The 22,263-nt window shown below is 36.9% G+C and overlaps 1 protein-coding gene across 1 annotated transcript in view; it reads left to right on the forward strand.

The window, feature by feature from the left end:
• Positions 1–592: 592 nt before the first annotated feature.
• LOC103608592 (gamma-aminobutyric acid receptor subunit alpha-3) overlaps positions 593–22,263 on the forward strand; it is a 30,543-nt gene continuing 8,872 nt past the window's right edge. The window contains exons 1-2 of the mRNA XM_008593012.1: positions 593–748; positions 9,893–10,104. Of these exons, the coding sequence (XP_008591234.1) occupies positions 610–748; positions 9,893–10,104 (351 nt within the window). The 5' untranslated portion in view covers positions 593–609. The remainder of the gene's footprint in view (positions 749–9,892; positions 10,105–22,263) is intronic.

A 22,263-nucleotide genomic window follows, 5' to 3' on the forward strand; every position in this document is an offset into this window, starting at 1 on the left:
TTTTGGGAGTGTGGTAATGTAAATCAGCCTACATTTTGCTGTGTGAGCTTTTGGATCTAACCAAATAAGTCTATTAGAACAGCAGGGCATAGTGCTTAAAAAGCATGAACTGTGGAGCCAACCTGTCTGGGCTCAAATCTGGGCCCCACTGCTTACTCGCTGGGTAACCTTGTGCAAGTTGCCTAATCTCTCTGTGCCTCAGTTTTTTGACCTATAAAATGAGACTAACAATAGTACCTACCTCATGGGGTTGTTGTAAGGATTCAATATTTTAACAATGCTGAAGTGCTAGATGAGTGCCTATCACATAGCAAGTGCTGGAGGAGAGATTGCTATTTCTTATTTAAATGAGAATATTCATTTATTTGAATTAACTTGTGTCAAAATTGCTTTGAGCAAGCTGTATTGAAACACTGTTAGCATATTTTTCACAAACAAAACCACACCATTTCATAATTATTGAACAGTTCTGGTTACATGGACTTGGAAAGTGCTGGGATGTCTTACGTTGAATGTAAGATGAAGGAGCTCTGTGAACTGCATGATTTAGCAGTGTTTATGTAGCTTCATACCGCCTAATTTCACTTCTCTCCAGGAGAATATGTCGTCATGACAACCCACTTCCATCTCAAACGGAAAATTGGCTACTTTGTGATCCAGACCTACTTGCCATGTATCATGACTGTCATTCTGTCACAAGTGTCTTTCTGGCTCAACAGAGAGTCTGTCCCTGCCCGCACGGTTTTTGGTGAGTGTTGCTTTATTGAGAATGGGGGAGGGACATGTGCGAAGTCTTACCATGGGCGGGCAAAGCAGAGGTGAGAAAGGTGGAAGAGCCATTTCCGCAGATAATGGGAACAACACCTGAGTCCAGCAGTAGTGAGCGAGTCAGCAAATGCTGGAGTGTCACGCAGGTGGATTCTTAACAGGGAAGTGAGAATAGGAAGAGTGCAGAACTAGTCAGGTTACTGAAAGTCCTTCTGTCTCCCTGACGTTTGCCCCAGAAGCTCGAGAGGGACTGAGCCTTCAGTGAAAAAGAGAATTTATTTTGTTATACATATATATTTATTTTTGATTTCTCTTTAATTCCTGACGTTGTTGGGTGTCATCGGTGTCCCATGCTGGCTATGTTTTCTGATACCCTGGATTAGAATAACATTTCCTTATTTAAAAAGAACTTTGATTTAGTCATTCCACAATGTGTACTTATCACATCACACTGTAACCACAGCATACACAATTGTTTGTCAAGCAAAAATAAAATAGAATAAAAAATAAATGAGTTAGTGTAAAGTGTTTAAAAAATAAAAACAATTCTTTTCTATTTGTAAAATAAGTTCTTTATTTTATATTGTGCTCTTGCTAAAAACTGATATTTAACTATAGACTCTTGCTACTGACTGTTAAGAATGGGTTGATAATTTTGATACCTTCTGCAAAATCATAGCTGTTCTATTGACCTCTTATTTCAAGAATGATTTTTGCCATAAGTGAGCTTTCTTTTTATCTGATGTAAACTGTCTTTATGTCTGTTCTGAAAATGTTCTGTTTCAATCACTGTTCTGTGGTGAAAGAATTCAACAGGAACTTGGGGGAGGGGGGACAATCAGGGAAATGCAAGTCAAAACCACAGTGAGATTTCATCTCAACTCCAGTTAGAATGGCTGTTGTCAAAAAAACAAAAAACAGATGCTGATGAGGATGCAGAGAAAAGAGAACTCTTACACACTGTTAGTGGGAATGTAAATTAGTATAGCAATTATGGAAAACAGTATGGAGGTTCCTCAAAAAACTGCAAATAGAATTACCATATGATCCAGCAATCCCACTGCTGAGTATTTATTCAAATGAAAGGAAATTTGTATACCAAAGAGATATCTGCACTCCCATGTTCATTACAGCACTATTCACTGTAACCAAGATATGGAACCAACCTAGGTGTCCATCGACAAATGAATGGATAAAGAAAGTGTGGTATATCTACACAATGGAATACTATTCAGCCATGAAGAAGGATGAAATCCTGGCGTTTGTATAACATGGATGAGCTTGGAGAAAATTATGTTAAGTGAAATAAGCCACGCACAGAAGGAGAAATACCACATGTTCTCACTCATATGTAAAAGCTAAAAAAGTTGAGCTCGTGGAAGTACAGAGTAGAAGAGTGGTTACTAGAGGATGAGAAGGGAGGGGAAAGGATATAGGGAGAGCTTGGATAATAGACACCAACTTACAGCTAGACGGGAGGAATAAGTTCTAGTAGTACTTAGGTGTCTAGTAGTACTAGGTGTCTACAATTAACAATAATTTATTGTATATTTTCTCAGATGGCTAGAAGAGAGGAGTTCAAATGTTCTCAAACACAAAGAGAAGAATTTAGTGCACAGACTGGAGAAGGTAAAGAGTAAGAAACCAACCTGACAGCAGAGAAGTGGATTTAGGGCTTTTTAAAGACCCGTTGTTTTTCTATGAGCAGCTGACTTTGCTGCTGCTCCTCTAGCCCTTTTGAAAATATTATGGATTTTTTGATATTTAGTAAAGGCTGCACAGTTTGAAGGATTTTTCAATAGTACCTACAACCGGAGGAAGTTCTTTCAATATGAGTTTGCTGATGTCTAGAAAGAGGTAGAAAGAGGTATGCATATCATTAGCACTTTTCCCTCAGAGACTTAAAGCATATAAAACATTTTCTGCCTGTTTTCCACTGTAAGATTTTCTAGGACATAAATATTAATTAATTCCTTTAAGCTACTAAACTGACTCCATGGCAATGGAAACATATACTTGGGTGTACTGGGTACCCACACAGAAGGCATTCCTACTAATATCCTGAAACTGTACTTTGTAGTTAAACAAATAGTAAATGATGTTTTGGAAAGAATCAGCATTTTAGATCAGGCATAAGAGGAGGCAACAGTGGAGAAAATGAAAAAGTGACTTGTAAAGTAGGAAAAATAAATAGTCATAAATGTGTGATATCATGGAAGTCAAGAGAGGAAGGAAAGTATTTCAAGAAGCAGGAAATAATCATCTGGGGTGAATTCCACTGTGAGTTTAAGTAAGATGCAGACAGAAACTGTGGGATATGGTGATATACTTGGTTGTTAATGATCTTGAAAACAATAGTTCTAGTGAAGTGAAGAGAGAAGAAGCTATATGGGAGTGGGTTAAAATGCCCATTTTTAGAAACATAATGAATTAGATACCCTGATAAACCTCCCTCTACAAATTCCTAGAAAAGCTAGATAAAACATAAAATAAAAACCACAACGACATTATTTTAGTATCTGAGCTCATAAGAAATTAAAGGAGATACTCAGGGGCCAAAATGGAAGAAGAAACTGAAAACCGGAGTGTTAATCACATAAACTGATACTGTTGTAGCAGGAAGATGGGCAGATAGACTAGCAAAAAGTTTAAAATTTTAAAGTTACACAAGGAAGGCATTGAGAGCCTGAGTGAAGTTAAGGGTTAGAACTAAGATTGTGGAAGGCTAATAATCGCCCCCACAGATATCCATGTCCTAGAGCCTGGAACCTCAGAACGTGACCTCATATGACAAAAATAACTTTGCATATGTGGTTAAGTTAACGATCTTGAGATGGGGAGATTATCCTGTATTATCTGGATAGGCCCCAAGTGCCATTACAAGTATCTTTATAAGAGTAAAGCAGAGAGAGATTTTACTACAGACAAGAAAGCAGTATGATGATAGAAACAGATGAGACTTGAAGATGCTTTGCTGTTGGCTTTGAAGAGGAAGGAGGGGCCCATGAGGCAGGCAAGGAATCCAAGATCCAGCTCTAGAAACTAGGAAAAGCATTGTATTATTTCTCTAGAGTCTCCAGAAAGGAAGCCCTGCTGACTACTTGACCTTAGCCCAGTGAAACTGATTTCAGACTTCTGGTGTCCAGAACCATAAGAATACACTTTGTTGTTTTAAACCACTAGATTTGTTACATAAGCCGTAGGAAATTAATGCAGGCACACTTCCCATAAATCCAATACCATTGAAGAGTTATGCCCTCAACACAAGAGAACACAAGAAAAACACACTTATCAGTGCAGGGAGACAGCATGTTTATTTTGGTCTGGGCTCTGTGCGAAATACAAGATTTGAGAATTCTTTTTTATTTCTTTTTTTTGGTGGCTGGCTGGTACAGGGATCTGAACATGTGATCCTGGTGTTATAAGGCCACATTCTAACCAACCGAGCTAATGAGCCGAGAATTTCTTTTTTAATTCAAACTTGGCTTCACATTAATTTAGAATTCACATTTATATTAACTGCATTAATGTGAAAGCTTCCAAATTAAAATGTTAATTTAAAAAGCAATTGCAGGGCCGGCCCGGTGGCGCACTGGAGAGTGCACCACTTGGGAGCGCAGCGGTGCTCCCACTGAGGGTTTGGATCCCATGTGGAGACTGGTTCCCGCTCACTGGCTGAGCGTGGTGCGGGCGCAACACCAAGGGTTGAGATGCCGTTGCCGGTCCCCGGTATGGGCGCGACACTGTGGGTTGCGATCCCGTTACCGATCAGTAAAAAAGACAAAAAAGGGGAAAAAAAGATTGCAGAATTTTTATGTAAATACTAAGAGCCAAGAATAGCCAATATACTCCTAAAGAAGAACAAAATGGTAAGACTCGCTCCACAAGATGTCAAATATGATTGAAAAGCTACAGCATTTAAGACAGTGTGTTATGGGCATAAGGAAAATAGAGAGCCTAAAAGTAGACCCGCATATATGTAAACTTGATGTATGACAAAGAAGGCACTGCAAGGTATTAATTTGAGATTGGTCATTAACTTATATAAAAGTTAAAAGTATGATATTCTTAGAAGAAAATATTTTTGCAACCTTTGGTAGAGCAAAAATTCCTTAGTGCACAAAAAAGTAATAACAGTAAAGAAAACAAACTAATAAATTGGACCTCATCAAAATCAAATAGTTCTGCTATTCAAAGGCTGACATTAAGAAAATGAAATGACAAGCCGTAGACTGGGATAAAGAATTTAATGTTACAGATTTGCTAAAGGATTTGTATTCCAAAAATATGAAGTGTTCCTACAATTCACTAATAAAAAGACAACGAATCCAATTTTAAAAATGGGCAAAAGACGTGAACAGATATTTCACCAAATAATATACACAAATGCACATAAGCACTTGAAAAGATCCTTCACATCATTTTTTATCAGGGAAGCATAAACCGAAACCTCACAGAAACATCACTTTAAACACTAGAATGGCTAAAATGAAAAAGACTGACATTATCAGGTACTGGTGAGCTTAAGGAGCAGTTGTAACTCTCAAACACTGCTGAAAGGGATGTAAATGATGCAACCTCTTTTGAAAGAGTTTGACTGCTTCTTACAAAGTTAAAAAGACATTTACCCTATAATCTAGGTATTCCACTCCTCGATCATCCTGCACATCATTTTTTTATCAGGGAAGCATAAACCGAAACCTCACGGAAACATCACTTCAAACACTAGAATGGCTAAAATTAAAAAGGCTGACATTATTAGGTACTGGTGAGCTTGAGGAGCAATTGTAACTCTCAAACACTGCTGAGAGGGATGTAAAATGATGCAACCTCTTTTAAAAAAGAGTTTGACTGCTTCTTACAAAGTTAAAAAGACATTTACCCTATAATCTAGGTATTCCACTCCTCGATATATATCCAAGTGAAATGAAAATATAAGTTTAAACAAGACTTATTCAAGAATATTCAGGGCTGGCACGGTGGCACACTCGGTAGAGTGCGACAAGAATGTTCATAACATCTTTATTCATAAAAGCCCCAAAGTGGAAAACATCCAAATGTACCTACATGGAGAAGTGAATGCATGAATGTACTGTGATATATTCATAAAACATATTAACAGCTATCAATTCACATAACAGTATGGATGAATCTCAAAAATTATATCAAGCTAAAGAATCCAGGCACACAGTAGTACAGAATATATGACTTTATTTATTTAAAATTCTAAAACAGGCAAAGCTAAGCTATATTGTTAGAGATCAAAACAATGGCTTCTTCTAGGGTGGTGGATTGACTAAAAATGGGCATGAGAGAACTTGCTGGGGTGGTGGAAATGTTACATCTTGATTGGGATAGTAGTTACACAATTGTGTACATTTGCCCAAACACTTTAAAAATACAGTTGCCCAAACACTTTAAAATGTACAAACTTGAAGGTGTATTAAAAAGAAGATGTATTAAAAAAGAAGAATAAAAATAATAAATATATGAATAATGATAAATGAGTATTTGATGTAAGTAATAACAGTGGCTTATTGGGTAAATAATAAATTCAGAATAAAATACTAGACCATAATATAATCTATATAAATTGAAATAGGAATACATGGAGATATAATGTTCTTGGGACTTTTGTTATCAGGTAGAATTGTAAAAGTACCAATTAATATTAAATTTTCATAAGTCAAGGATGCATGCTGACTGAAACTCATATATCTGCTGGGAATGTTAAATGGTATGATCAACCACCTTAGAAAACAGTTGACAGTATCATATAAAGTTAAACATATGCTTACCATATAATCTTGCAGTTACATCTCTAGGTATTTACCGAGAGAAATGAAAGCATATGCTCATACAAAGACTTGTATGTAAATTGTCACAGCATATTTATTTATAATTGTCAAACATCGGAAACAATCCAGATGTTCATTAATATGTATTCACCTATTGTTAAAGAAATTATATTATAAACAAACTATGTTAAACAAATTATGCTAAACAAATTATGTCATATCATTACAATGGAATACTACTCTAAAATTAACAGGAACGAATTAAAGATAGATGCAATGACGTGAGTGAGCCTACAAATATTATGCTGAGTGAAGGAATCCAGACAGAATTAAATACATACGATATGATATTTACGTGAAACTCTAAGGGAAAAATATCTAATCCATAGTAAAGCAAGCAGATCAGTGGTTAACTGAGACCAAGGAGGGATTAGGTTTAATGTTGCTGCCTAGTTTGTGCAAAGGTGCCCCTTTAGGGTCTCTCTGTTGAAATTGTACTGGATTTCCCATCTTTTCCAGTTTGTATTTATATTCATATAGCAAATGTATAAGTAAGATACTCAAGGGAGCAACATAGGAGAGGAAGCCCCCAAATTAGTTATACCCAGGGAGTCAGCCATATGTGCTGTAGCCTTTGGAGCTTCCACTCCTATCTTATCAGCAAGTGCAGTCGTCCTCTCTGGCACACTCACAGTAGTGTGCTGGTGCTTAGATGGAGGGAACATCGTGTGAATCTCATGAGCTTGGGTCAAGGAGGGCACGGAATGAAGTCCTAATGGGATGAGAGATGCTACGTAGAAAAGCATCCCATTCCCCATCCTTTTCAGCATGCCAACACTTAGAAGCATGCCAACACTTAGAAAGAGTTCGTGATGTTTTCCCTTTCTTCAAGTCTGAATGACTTTGGGTACAGCAACTACGTTATCAAAATCGGATAGAGACCGTAGGGAATATTCACAAATGGGGAAAATGGAAGACTAAGGAAAGTGCCCAAGATACAAAGCAAGTAGGTGAAAACCCTACTGAACTCAGACCACGTCCTGAATCTGGGGCTCAGTTCTGGGCTGTTCAGAAAAAGAAAACTACTAGGATGGGGGATGATGAAGCTGAATAAAAGAAGGAGTTCATGAGGAGACAATAAATCTCCATGCTCATTCTGGAGATGAGGAGATTCACGAGGAACCATAGCCACCTTTTCAAGTCTCTGAAAGCCTGTCCTGGAGAGGAAGGAGCAGATTGTTTTCTTCCTGTGTGGCCACGAAAGGAACTCTGAGGTCAGTCTGGGCTGGTAGTTAGAAAAAGGCAGGTTTTGGCTTATAAGGCAGGTGCTCCTCATTTAAAAGCTCTCTCACAATGAAATGAGCTACTTACTGTTCAGTAGAATGTTTAAGCAGAGGTTAGAGGACAACTGTTAGAAGTATGTACTACAGATTCCTCTTCCTATACCAATTGGGATGGGGCGGTTACTAGGTGGACCCATCCAGCTTTGACATATTCTGTTTTTAACTTTATTTTAAAAATTTTTTAACTGACACATAATAATTGTACGTATTTATGGGGTACAGAGTAATATTTTGATGCGTGTATGCACTGTGTGATGATCAAATCAGGATAATTAGCATATCTATCACCACAAACATTTACCATTTTTTTATGATGAGAACATTTGAACTCCTCTTTTCTAACCATTTGAAAATATACAATAAGTTATTGTTAATTATAGACACCTAGCACTACTATTGGATATTATAATTTATTCTTCCTACCTAGATGTAAGTTTATATCCATTAACCAACCGCTCGTTATACCCTCTGCCCCCTACCTTTTGCAGCTTCTAGTAAACTTAATTCTATTTTCTACTTCTATGAGCTCACATTTTCTAGTGGCCACATATGAGTGAGAACATGCAGTATTTATCTTTCTGTGCTGGACTTATTTCACTTAAAATAATGTATTTTCAGGCTCATCCATGTTGCCACAAGTGACAGAATCTCATTGTTTTTATGGCTGAGTAGTATTCCATTCTGTACATATACCACATTTTCTTTATCCTTTCATCTGTTGATGGACACAGGTTGATTTTATATCTTGGCTATTGTGAATGGTGCTTCAGGAAACATGGGAGTGCAGGTACCTCTTTGGAATACTGATTTCCTTTCCTTTGGATAAATACCTAGTGAGTGGGATTACCAAATCATATGGTAGTTATATTTTTAGTTTTTTTGAGAAAACTTCATACTGTTTACCATAATGGTTGTACTGATTTATGTCCCCACCAACAGAGTGTATGAGTTCCCTTTTCTCTGCATCCTTGCCAGCATTTGTTGTTTTTTTGTCTTTTTGATAATAGTCATTCTAACTGGAGTAAGATGGTATCTCATGTGGTTTTAATATGCATTTCCCCCATGATTACTGATGCTGAGCATTTTTTCAGATATCTGTTGGCCATTCATATGTCTTCTTTTGAGAAATGCCTATTTAAGGCATTTGCCAATTTTTAAAATCAAATTACCAGTTTGTTTTTTGTTTTTCTTTGCTATTGTTTGTGTTCCTCGTATATTCTGGATATTAGCCCCTTGTCAGATGCATAGTTTGCAAATACTTTCTCCCATTTTGTAGGTTGTCTCCTCTTTTTGTTGATTGTGTCCTTTGCTGTGCACATGCTTTTTAGTATGATGTAATCCCATGTCTATTTTTGCTTTTGTTGCCTGTGCGTTAGAAGTCTTCTCTGTAAAATTTTTGCCCAGACCAATGTTTTGGAGTGCTTTCCCTAAGTTTTCTTCTAGTAGTTTTATAGTTTCAGGTCTTACATTTAGGTCTTTAATCCATTTTGAGTTGATTTTTGTATATGGTGAGAGAAAGGGGTTTAGTTTCATTCTTCTGCATGTGGATATCCAGTTTTTTCAGCACCATTTATTGAAGAGACTGTCCTTTCCCCAATGTATTGCTCTTGATGCCTTTGTCAAAAATCAGTTGGCTGTAGATATGTGGATTAAATTCTAGGTTCTCTATTCTGTTCCACTGGTCTGTGTGTGTTTTTATGCCAGTACCATGCTTTTTTGGTTACTATAGCTTTGTAATATATTTTGAAGTCAAGTAGTGTGATGCCTCCTGCTTTGTTCTTTTTGCTCAGGATTGCTTTAGCTGTTTGGGGTCTTTTGTGGTTCTGTATGAATTTTAGGTTTTTTTAATTTCTGTGATTTTTTTTTTTACAGGAGCCATTTTGAGTGGGGTAAAGTTCCTCCTTTCAAGTAGTAAGTTGATCTCATCAAATACTCTCTCAATGTCTTCCAGTTGCAACTGGTTCTCATCTTTTCTTTACCCAGGTGTCACCACTGTTCTCACCAAGACCACCTTGAGTATCAGTGCCAGAAACTCCTTACCTAAAGTGGCATATGCGACGGCCATGGACTGGTTCATAGCCGTCTGTTATGCCTTTGTATTTTCTGCACTGATTGAATTTGCCACTGTCAACTACTTCACCAAGCGGAGTTGGGCTTGGGAAGGCAAGAAGGTGCCAGAAGCTCTGGAGACGAAGGTGAGATATAGCAAAAGAGGGGCTGGGAAGCACTCCCTGCGAGAACTGTATTGGAACCAGGAGTGGGCAGCCTATAGCCTGCATGAACTGGACAGGGCTGTGGGCTATTCACTGGGGTCATCAATCCAATTCTCAACTGGAGTGCTTCTTGGCAATCTAGAGTATTGGCTGGGGGAAGGAAAAGAGGGAAGGTATCATGGAGGGTTGATGTCTTCTGGTGAGGGATCAAATCCAACTTTGATGCTCTGAGACTCAAGGGGAACCCATTGGTACTTACAAAGTCACCCAGAGACCTAGGCTCTATCTTCAACACAGAGAACAATCTTTAGGGCTGCCTGTGCCCTTCACTTTCCATTACACTCATATTACCGTCAAACCAAAGTGATTATTATTTCTTCTGTGTCTTTACTTATTTTGTATTCTGTACCTGGAATCCTGTTTTGTTTTGTTTTTTTTCCCTGCCTTGTGAACACCTACTCATACTTCAAGATCCAACTGAAATGCTACTTTCTTCATACAGCCTTTCTGGAATCATGCAGACAAACTTAGCTTTTTGAGGGAGGGTGCTTCTGATATTAAAATAATTTATTTGTATTAGAATTATTTGTCTGTCTCCTCACTAGACTGTAAAAATCTTGAGGGCAGGGGCTTATCTGCATCATATTTCTAACTAGCCAGCATCCTTGCATAGCATCTGACTCATAGTAGAAGCTGAATAAATGTTGGCTGAATTGGTGGATCAATGGAAAGGAAGAAGAAAACAAAACAAAACAAATTAAGAAACCAACTAGATTAGTACTTGCAAAACATAAATATGGTGACAAAAGAAACCAACTAGATTAGTATTTGCAAAACAGAAATACGGTGAAATCGAGGTGGCTGTCCCTGGCTGTTTCAAACGAGTTCAGGTCTCTAGACCTAGATGAAGATTATCTAAAGATGCTAAATACAACTGGCATATGTGATCCCAGAACCATTCCAGTACTCTTCAAAGAAGCATGCACAAGAGAAATGGTAATGATAACTTTTCAAACTGGCGAAAAAGATGTATTCTACAGAGTACAGACTGGTGAGTTGGCAGACTTTTAGAACAGATTTTAACTACTTTGGCGAAAAAGGTGTACTCTACAGAGTACAGACTGGTGAGTTGGCAGACTTTTAGAACAGATTTTAACTACTTATTTAGACAGAATTTATTAACTTTTTGCTATAAATTATGAAGAAATAAGTGCATTTCTACTTCCTCCATCTATTCTACCATATGATTTTTTGGTTGGTTTTATTATTATACTTAGTCTAGTTGTTACCTTTGTACCCTTAAATATATTTACCCCTCAATAATTTGACTTAGCAACTATGAACAGGGTCTGTTGTCCAGCCATCCACCTACTACAAGATAGAAGGAAATTGGTATACTTAGCCTACCTCTCAACTTCTCTCTCTACCAGTCCCTGTCACATCCCAACTTTTGTTTGTGATACTATTTTTTCTGCATTGTCAAGTCTTATAACATTTACATCTTTTTATGCAACTGTAATTCTCTTTACCAGTCCCTGTCACATCCCAACTTTTGTTTGTGATACTATTTTTTCTGCATTGTCAAGTCTTATAACATTTACATCTTTTTATGCAACTGTAATTCTCTTTACCAGTCCCTGTCACATCCCAACTTTTGTTTGTGATACTATTTTTTCTGCATTGTCAAGTCTTATAACATTTACATCTTTTTATGCAACTGTAATTCTCTTTACCAGTCCCTGTCACATCCCAACTTTTGTTTGTGATACTATTTTTTCTGCATTGTCAAGTCTTATAACATTTACATCTTTTTATGCAACTGTAATTCTCTTTACCAGTCCCTGTCACATCCCAACTTTTGTTTGTGATACTATTTTTTCTGCATTGTCAAGTCTTATAACATTTACATCTTTTTTATGCAACTGTAATTCCTGTAGTTATTCCGTCATAGTTTATCTAATATTTTTTAACTTTATTATTTTTCATTTCATTTTTGCTCTATTTCTTCAAGCCATGTCCCTGATCATTTTTTAACACTGCCTATTCACCTCCATTTCTGTGGTAGTATTATTTTTCCTTATATTTATAATATGATCTCTGCTGACTTATTTTTCATGTGTTCCATGGGGTTTCATGTGTGTGTATTCTTCAACAATCCTTTACTGGTCATTTTTCTCCCTTTTGCAACATATTTTACAATGGTGCCATGACAGTGTGTCTTCAATTATTACTTCAAGTTGCATTGGAGGAGTTCTTTACTAGCCCTGTATGTGTGGAAGCATTACTGTAGTAAGTTACTGAGAGTAAGCAGGATCATAGTGAGTACTTAAAAGTGAATAGGAGAGTGAATAGTCTGAGTATCATTTGTTGTTTATATTAAACTCTTATGAACTCTTATGAATACATCTCACTGTGGTTTTGATTCTGATTCTAACTAGCAAGAAGTTTCCCTTGCTCACAGAAAAGTCCTCTATGTATGGTACAGGGGTTGGGGGGCGGGGATGTGCATGCGGGTAGTGTTATATTCGTTAATTTTCCAGTCTCTAACCTCCTCTGCCAATATGTGGAGGTTAAACACAGTTCCAGGATGTTCTCACTACCAGCATGAAAACTGATTTCATTTCAAAATAAAGATTGCTTTTCCTCTCTCAGGTCATGTCACTTACTTTTTGAGACTTTATTCATGGCCTGAAATCCAGAGAAGCAGTCATCTTCAGCCTTCTTTACTCTGGTCTGGTTCTTACTGCATTTGGGAGCCCTTCCTTTTTGAGATCAGAGTTATAAAAGCTCTAAAGTTTCATCAGATAGAGTTTTGGTTTCTATCTCTCATTTGCCTTATTTTTTCTGGTTGGATACAGAGAGGAGAAGGGAGCAAAGATGTCCTTCCTCTGACATATTAAGGTCCCTTTAGAAACTCTTTTGTGAAGATGGTGATGTCAGTCTTTTGACTTAGCCTCTCTCCATGTTCTACCCATGTATTTATAAGAAGCAGATTATGAGGTTTGAATAGAAATTAAGGAATGCATAAAATGGGTCTCTAATGTGAGTGTGCTATATTTTGTCTACACTGCTACAATACGGAGGAACTAACAATGAGACACACAGAAAAAATAATTGAAGTGCATTGGGAATAAAAATATTCGAATTTAATCATAACTTAGTTTCTTTTTTCCTCCTTTAGAGCAACACATTAAACCTTATTTGCTTTATGCAATAAGCTATATTATGCTTATATAGCTATATTATGCTATATTAAGCTATATTATATTATAGCTATATTAAGCTTATATAGCTTATATAAGCTATATTTTGCTTATATAGCTAGAATGGGTGAGCATGAAAAAATTTTAAAATGAAGACAAAGGATTAACTTGCAACTGCACTCTGACAAATAGATGAGTGGTGGGCTTATGAGGATCAGCCATATGTATTTTGTCACTGCCTCCTTTGAAGATTCCACAAAAATGAGAATAAAGGAATAAACTAGGCATAAAACTACAAGCACCAGGAGAGGTGGAGAAGAGATGTCAGTCAGACAAGAGATATTAACACATCTTTAGAAGAAGGAATGAGGACGGAAGAAATAACATCTGATTTATCAAGCTGGGGTAAGACAGAACCCTGGAGAAACTTAGTGTTTAGAGGTGCTGTGTACAGCAGAGAATGAAGCACAAAGGAGCAACTAGGGTGATTGGTTAAAAGTCTGTGTAGAGAGTAGTCAAGACCCCAAAGCCTGCACAACATGGGAATGTCTTCAGCCAGATGTGTACTCTCCAGGAAGAACATCAGGATTTCTCTTCTAAAAAAGTGGAATGTCTCCAGAAAAAAACTGTTACATACTGACAGTTTGGAGTACCCCACAAAATGACCTGCTCCTACCTGATTATCTTAAATCATTGTTCACCAATCAACAAACTCAGCTTGGGTGCACTCAGCATACAGACATCTTCTCTGACATCAAATATTATTGGGATACTAATGTGGATTAAATTGTGTCCTCCAAAGTCCATGTATTAGAAACTTAACCCCTACTGAGACAGTATTAAGAGGGATAGAAATCCTATTATGGTAATTGAAAGGTGAGGCCTTGGAGAGGTGATGAGATCATGAGGACAATGCCCGAGTAAATGGATTAGTAAGTTCATGGTTTAATGGGCATGGTTCTAATGGCTTTAAAAGCAGAGCATATGAGGAGTTCTATCCCTCTCTGCTTCTGCCATCTACCATGTGACACCCTGCTTTGCTGTGAAGAGTCACTACCAACCAACAAGGCTCTTGAAATGTGTTCCATGGACTTTTGACTTCCCAGCCTCTGAAACTGTAAGCAATAAATATTGTTTCTTACAAGTTATCCAGTTCCAGGTATTTTGTTACAAGCAACAGAAACAGATTAATACAGATACCAAGGATTACAAAGCAAAGTTTGCAGTGTGAAAGAGTAAATTAAAGATTATTAAACCAAAAACAGACCAAAAAAAAAAACACTTCATCTTAGGGGAAGGGAACAGAAATAATTTAGAAAATTAAAGAGAACTTACAGTAAACAAAACTGACCTATACCTTAGATTTGTAAATACATGGGTACTCCAAAAAGTTTATGGAAAATAGAATTAAACTATAATATGAAAGTTTCCATGAATTTTTTGAAGTACCTTCGTATATCATATCCATAAAAAATGAACAGAAAGGTTCACATCTCTGTACCAGTGAGCTGCAGAACAAACAAACAAAAACCAAAACAGGACACTATATAAAAAGGTAATCAGAGAATACGTAAGAGCTCTTAAGATTAAAAAGAGTTGACAAAATAAAATTTTTTTTTGACAAAATAAAAATTTTAATACAGAAATAGAAAAATAAACTGAAGAAAATTACTCTATAAATAGGGGAGGGAGAAAAGAGAATGTAAAAGAAAAAAGGTAAGAAACTTAAGGATGAACCCAGGAAGTTCATCCAACTCAAAAGTTGCAGAATGAACGAATAGAAAAAAGGGAAGACAGGAAATTAACAGAAAATTTTACAAATGAAATGACATAAGCATCCAGATTGGAAGTGTCCTCAAGGGTCCACATAAGGACATATCATCATGAAATTATAGAAAACTAGGCTAAAATGATACACAGTCTAAAATGATTCTAGAAAGAAAATAAGTGTAATCTACAAAAAAATGATAAACAGAATAGCATCACACTTCTCAACTACATTGGATGCTGGAAGACAGTGGAACAGTAAATCTCATAAATCTGAGGGACATCATTTTCAAACTAAAATCCTATAATTAACGAAAGTATCAATTAAGTGGAGAGGTGAGGTAGTCATTTTCAGACCTGCAAGAACTCAGAAATGTCATCTCCCATGTACTCTGCCTTAGGAAAATATTGGAGGACATGTTCTATTAAAACAAGAGAGTAGAACATAAAAGAGAAAGACATAGAATCATGAAAAGAGGATAGCTAACAGAAGAGAAAAGTGAAAGGAAGTCCTCCCACTCTTCAGGCCACTCCTTACAGTCCTAGGCACCAGGTCAGCACCCAGGATTTTAGGCACCAGACCATCTCTAACAGACCCAGTCTCTACGCTTATCTCAGCACCACATGAGCCCCAGGGTCCAGTGTACCTCCTGTCCAGGCCTATCCCAGTAGACCTTGGTTCCTGGCTGGCCCTCATGGACCAAGTTTTCAGGGCTGATCCAAGCTCCAGGCTAGTTCCCTTAAACCCAGAACCCAGACACACCCCCAAAGACCCAACCTATAGGCCTACCCTAGTGCTGGGTTAACCACCATGCATGCAGGTCCCAGGCCCATCCCAGTGGACCCAAGCACCAGGTCACCCCTATAAACCCAGGCTTCAAGTTGTCTTCTGTAAACAAAAGCTCTAGGCCCAATCAACAGGTCTATCCTAGTGAATCCAGGCTCCAGGCCTAACTCCACAGACCTAGGGGCCAGGCCTGCCCACCTGCTTACCCATGCCCCAAGCCAGCCTTCCCAATGACTCCAGAGGCAAGCCCATCTGTAGACCATACCAGATGGCCTGCCCAGAATCTCTGGATGAGCTGACTGGTTAGGGGCTTTCACAGACAAAGCCAGTCTGAAAAGACTGGAATAAGTCCCTACTTCTTCAAATGTGCAGACATATAAGGCAACAAGAAACATGAAAAACCAAGGAGACATAACACCATCAAAAGAACTCAATAATCTCCCAATAGCTGACCCCAAAGAAATGGAGATAATATGAACTCCCTGAGAAAAAATTTAAAATACATTTGACCCTCTGAGCAGTCAAAAATCCACATATAAATTTTGACTCCCTAGAAACTTAACTAATAGCTTACTGTTTCCCAGAAACCTTACTGAGAACACAGTTTATTCCATATTTTGTCTGTTATATATGTTATATACTGTATTCTTACAATAAAGTAAGCTAGAGAAAAGAAAATATTATTAAGAAAATCATAAGGGGGGCCGGCCCGGTGGCGCACTGCTACAGTGCGCCGCTTGGGAGTGCGGTGGTGCTCCCGCCGAAGGTTCGGATCCCACATACAGACCAGTTCCCGCTCACTGGCTGAGCGAGGTGCAGGCGCAGCAGTGAGGGTTGCAATCCCGTTGCCGGTCCCGGTCCGGTACAGGCGCGACACTGAGGGTTGCGATCCATTGCCGGACACGAAAAAAGACAAAAAGGAAAAAAAAAAAAGAAAAAAGAAAATCATAAGGAAGAGAAAATAAAGTTACAGTACTTATTCAAAAAATAATTCACATATACGTGGTCCTGCACAGTTCAAACTCGTGTTGTTCAAGGGACAGCTTTAATTGTTTTAAGGAAGCACAGTGAACTTAAAAAAAAATACATAGAAACAAGTCAATGAAATCAAAAAACAATAAATGACCAAAACTATAAATTTAACAGAGATTAAAATTACTTAAAAATATATCAAATGGAAATTCTGGAGCTAAAAAATACAGGGAATGAAATGAAAAATGCAATAGACAGCATCAACAGCAGAATTCATCAATCAGAAGAAAAAAAATCCATGAACTCAAAGACAGGAAGGTTGAAAGTCTCCAGTCAGAGCTCTTCAATCCAAACAAGGCTACACAAAAACTTGGCATAATAAAACTGTTGAAAATTAAAGACAGGATCCTGAAAGCAGCAAGAGAAAAGAAGCAAATTACATATAAGGGAGTCACATTAGGCTAGCAGTGGATGTCTCAGTAAAGACCACACAGGCTGAGAGATGGGAATGATATACTCAAAGTGCTGAAGGAATAGAAAAAACCAGAAAAACCAAAAAAAAACAAAAAGTCCTGCCTACCAAGAATACTGTATCCAGAAAAGCTGTACTTGAGAAAAGAAGGCAGTATAAAGACTTTTACAGAAAAACAAAAGCTAAAGTAGTTCATTATCTCCAGACTTGTCTTACAAGATATGCTAAAGGAAGTTTTTCAGTCTGAAAGAAAAGAATGCTAATTAATAACACTAAAACATATGAAAATATAAAACTCACTGGTAAAAGTAAGTACACAATCAAATTCAGGATATTCTAAAACTGTAATTGTGGTATGTAAATCAATTATATTTTTAATATGAAGGTTAAAAAACAAAAACTGTTAACAGCTACAATAATTAGTTAAGAAACACACAGTATAGAAAGATTTAAATTATGACAACAAAAACATGAAATGTGAGGGGAGAGTGGAATAAAAGTGAAGAGTTTTTTTATGCAATCAAAGAAAAGTTGTTATCACCTTGAAATAGCCTGTTACAAGATGTTTTATGTAAGCTTCATGGTAACCACAAAGCAAAAACCTATAGTAGATACAGAAAAGATAAAAATTACATGATCATCTAATCACAAAGGAAGACAGCAAGAGAGAAAGAAAGGAGCAAAGGATCTACAAAACAACCAGAAAACAAAATGGCAGTAGTAAGTTGTTTTAGTCCATTTTGTGTTGCCATAACAGAAATACCTGAGACTGAGTAATTTATAACGGAAAGAGGTTTATTTAGCTTACAATTCTGGGACAGCTGCATCTGGCGTGGGCCTCAGGCTGCCTCTACTCATGGCAGAAAGTGGCAGGCAGCTGGTGTGTACAAGCAGATCACATGGCAAGAGGAAGCAAGAGAGAGAGGGAGAAGGGGCCAGGGTATTTTTAAGCAACAAGCTCTCGTGGGAACTAATAGAGTGAGAACTCACTCATTAACCCCCCCCCCCCCCGGGGGAACATTAATCCATTCATGAGGGATCTGCCCCCATGACTCAATCAGTTTCCAACACTGCCACATTGGAGATCAAATTTCCCCATGAGTTTTGGAGGAGACAACACATCCAAACTCTATCGTAAGTCATTACCTATCAACAATTACCTTTAATGTAAATGGATTAAATTCTTCAATCAAAACACAGAGTGGCTGAGTAGATAAAGAAAAAAGAAAGAAAGAAAGAAAGAAAAGACCCAACTATATGCAGACTACAGGATACTCACTTTGCCTTTAAGGGCACACATAGACTGGAAGTAGAGTGATGAAAAAATATATTCTACATAAATGGAAACCAAGAGAGAGCAGAGGTAGCTATACTCATATCAGATAACATAGAATTTAAGTCAAAAACTGTAAATAAAAGACAAAAAAATCATTATATAATGATTCAATGATTTACACACAACTGAATGGTTGATTTATCAAGAGGATATAACAATTGCAAATATATACACACCCAACATTGGAGTACCTAAATATTTAAAGCAAATATTAATAGATCTGAAGAGAGAGATAGACTATAATACAATAGTAGTAGGGGACTTCATAGCCCACTTTCAGCAATAGGCAAATCATCAAGACAGAAAATCAATAATGAAACATTGAACTTGAACTACATTTTAGATCAAATGAACCTAACAGACATATAAAGAACATTTCATTCAACAGCAGTAGAATACACATTTTTCTCAAGTGCAGAGTACACATTATTCTCAAGTACACACAAAACATACTCCAGAATAGTTCATATGTTAAGGCACAAAACAAGTATTAAAAAATTTAAGAAGGCTAAAATCATATCAAATATCTTTCTAACCACAAAAGTATGAAAATTGAAATCAATAACAGGAGGAATTTTGGAAAATTCTCAAATACATGAAATCAAACAACATGCTCCTGAATGAACAATGGGTCAAAAATTTTTAAAGGGTAATTAAAGAATATTTTGGGATAAATGAAAATGAACACATAACATACCAAAACTGAAATGCAGCATGAACAGTTTTAAGAGGGAAATTTATAGCAGTAAATGCATGCATCAAAAAAGGAGAAAGAATTCAAATAAACAACCTAACATAACACCTGAAGGAAACAGAAAAAGCAGAACCAAGCTCAAAGTTAGCAGAAGAAAGGAAATAATAAAGATCAGAGCAGAAATAATTAAAGACTAGAAAAGCAACAGGAAAAACAAAACTAACAGCTGTTTTTTCTAAAGATAGACAAAATAGACAAACCTTTACCTAGACTAAGAAAAGAGAGAGAAGACTCAAATACATACAACCAGAAATGAAAGAGATGTTACAACTGATGTAATTGAAATACAAAGGATTATAAGGGACTACTATGAACAATCATATGCCAACAGATTGGATAATCTAGAAGAAATAGATAAATACCTAGATAAATATTACCTACCAAGGGCCTTCCCGGTGGTGCACTGGATAGTGCGCCGCTTGGGAAGCGCGGCGGCGCTCCCATCCGAGGGTTCGGATCCCGCATACAGACCGGCTCCCGCTCACTGGCTGAGCGAGGCGCGGGAGCAACACCGAGGCTTGCAATCCCGTTGCCGGTCCCCGGTCCGGTGCGGGGGCAACACTGAGGGTTGCAATCCGTTGCCGGACACGGAAAAAAGACAAAAGACAAAAAAAAAAAAAATATTACCTACCAATACTGAATCATGAAGAAATAGGAACTCTGTACAAACCAATAACAAGAAGATTGGATCAATAATAAACAGTCTCACATCACAAAAGAACCCAGAACCTGATGTTTTCACTGCTGAATTCTGCAAAACACTTTAAAAAGAACAAATACCAATTTGTCTCAAACCCTTACAAAAAATTGAAGAAGAGGGAAAACTTTTAAACTCATTTTGTAAGGCCAGCATTACCCTGATACAAGGTATCAGGCCAGACAAGGATATCAACAAAAAACTACAGGCCAATATTCCTGATGAACATAGATGCAAAAATTCTCAACAAAATACTAGCAAATCAAATTCAATAGTACATTAAAAGAATAATTCACCATGATGAAGTGGAATTTACTCCTAAGATGCAAAGTTGGTTTAACATATGCAAATCTATACATGTGATACACCAAATTAATAGAATGAAGAAATTGGGTAAGGAACACAAAGAATAATTATAATTTGTAATAATGAACATGCTAATAATATTGATTTGATTATCACATATTGTACACAAATACTGATAGTCAACACTGTATACCCAAAATATGTATAATTATGTTTCAATAAAAAAAAGAAAAAAATATGATCATCTTAATAGATGCAGAAAAAGCATTTGACAAATTTAACATCCTGTTATGATTAAAAACTCTTAACAAATTAGGTATAGAAGGAATGCACCACAACATAATAAAAGCTATTTATGACAAACCCACAGCTAATGTCATATACAATGGTGAAAAGTTGAAAGCTTTTCGTCTAAGACCAGGAACAAGACAAGGATGCCCACTCTTGACACTTCTATTCAACATAATAATGGAAGTCCTAACCAGAGCAATTATGCAAAAATAAATAAAATGCATGCAAATTAAAAAGGAAAAAGTTAAGTACTTCCTGTTTGCAAATGACATGATCTTCTATATATAAAACTGTAAATACTCTACCAAAAATCTCTTAGAACTAGAAAATGAATTCACTAAAGTTGCAGGATACAAGGTCAACATGCAAAAATTAGTTGCATTGATAGTACATTACCAATGGTGTATCCGAAAAAGAAATTAATAAAATGATTCCATTTACAATAGCTACAAAAAATAAAATACTTAGTAATAAATTTAACCAAGGAGGTGAAAGATTAGTACACAGAAACTATAAAACATTGATGAAAAAATTGAAGACAATTAAATGGAAAAGATATCCAGTGTTCATGGATTGGAAGAATTAATACTGTTAAAATGTTCATACTACCCACTGATATACAGATTCAGTGCAATCCCTATCAAAAGTTTCAATGCCTTTTTTTTTTATAAAAATAGAGAAAGCAATCAAAAATTCATATGGATCAACAAAAGACCCTGAATAGCCAAAGCAAATTTGAACAAAATGAACAAAGCTGGAGGTATCACATTCCCTGATTTCAAAATATATTATAAAGCTATTGTAATCAAAATAGCATGGTATTGGCATAAAAACAAACACATTTACCAGTGGAAAAGAACAGAAAGCCAGAAATAAACCTAAGTATTTACTGTCAATTGATTTTCAACAAAGGTGCCAAGAACACTCAATGGGGATGGTTGATTCAATAAATGGTGTTGGGAAAACTGGATAGCCACATGCAGAAGAATGAAATTGGCACCTGTGGGGAAAATAGGATAATTTAGTCAGGCTCCCTCAACTCAGGTCCGGGTGGGGGTCAAGCAACACATTTCTTATAAACCAGTTGTATGTGCATGGAGTTAGTGGGCACATGCACCAATGTATCTTTTTAGTTAATTGCTATTGTGTGTTCTGCAGTTTGTGAAGGAAGCTGGCCTGCAGAGCGCGTGTCTAAAAATAGAGCACGTTTACTGTGCTGGCAGCTGTTCAGTTTTTCTTTGGACTTTGCCTGTAGCAGTTGAGTTTCTGAGTTTCTCTTTGTACTGTTTAGCTATCAGATATGTGTGTGCTGAATAAAGACTATTCATTCCTACTTCAGCCAAGGCTCCAAGGACCTTTTTGCTGGTTACCTAGCTCATAGCGTGTGAAAGGTTTGTAAACTGGCTCAAGGGGTCTGTGAGCACCAGAGACCCAGCTCTACCTCTACAGCACCTCTCTTACATTGTACACAAAAATTAACTCAAAATGGAATAAAAGACTTAAAATATAAGACCTGAAACTGTAAAACTTGTAGAAGAAAACATAGAGGAAAAGCT

Source organism: Galeopterus variegatus, unplaced genomic scaffold (genome assembly GCF_000696425.1).
Source record: "Galeopterus variegatus unplaced genomic scaffold, G_variegatus-3.0.2 Scaffold8608, whole genome shotgun sequence".
Lineage (NCBI taxonomy): Eukaryota > Metazoa > Chordata > Mammalia > Dermoptera > Cynocephalidae > Galeopterus > Galeopterus variegatus.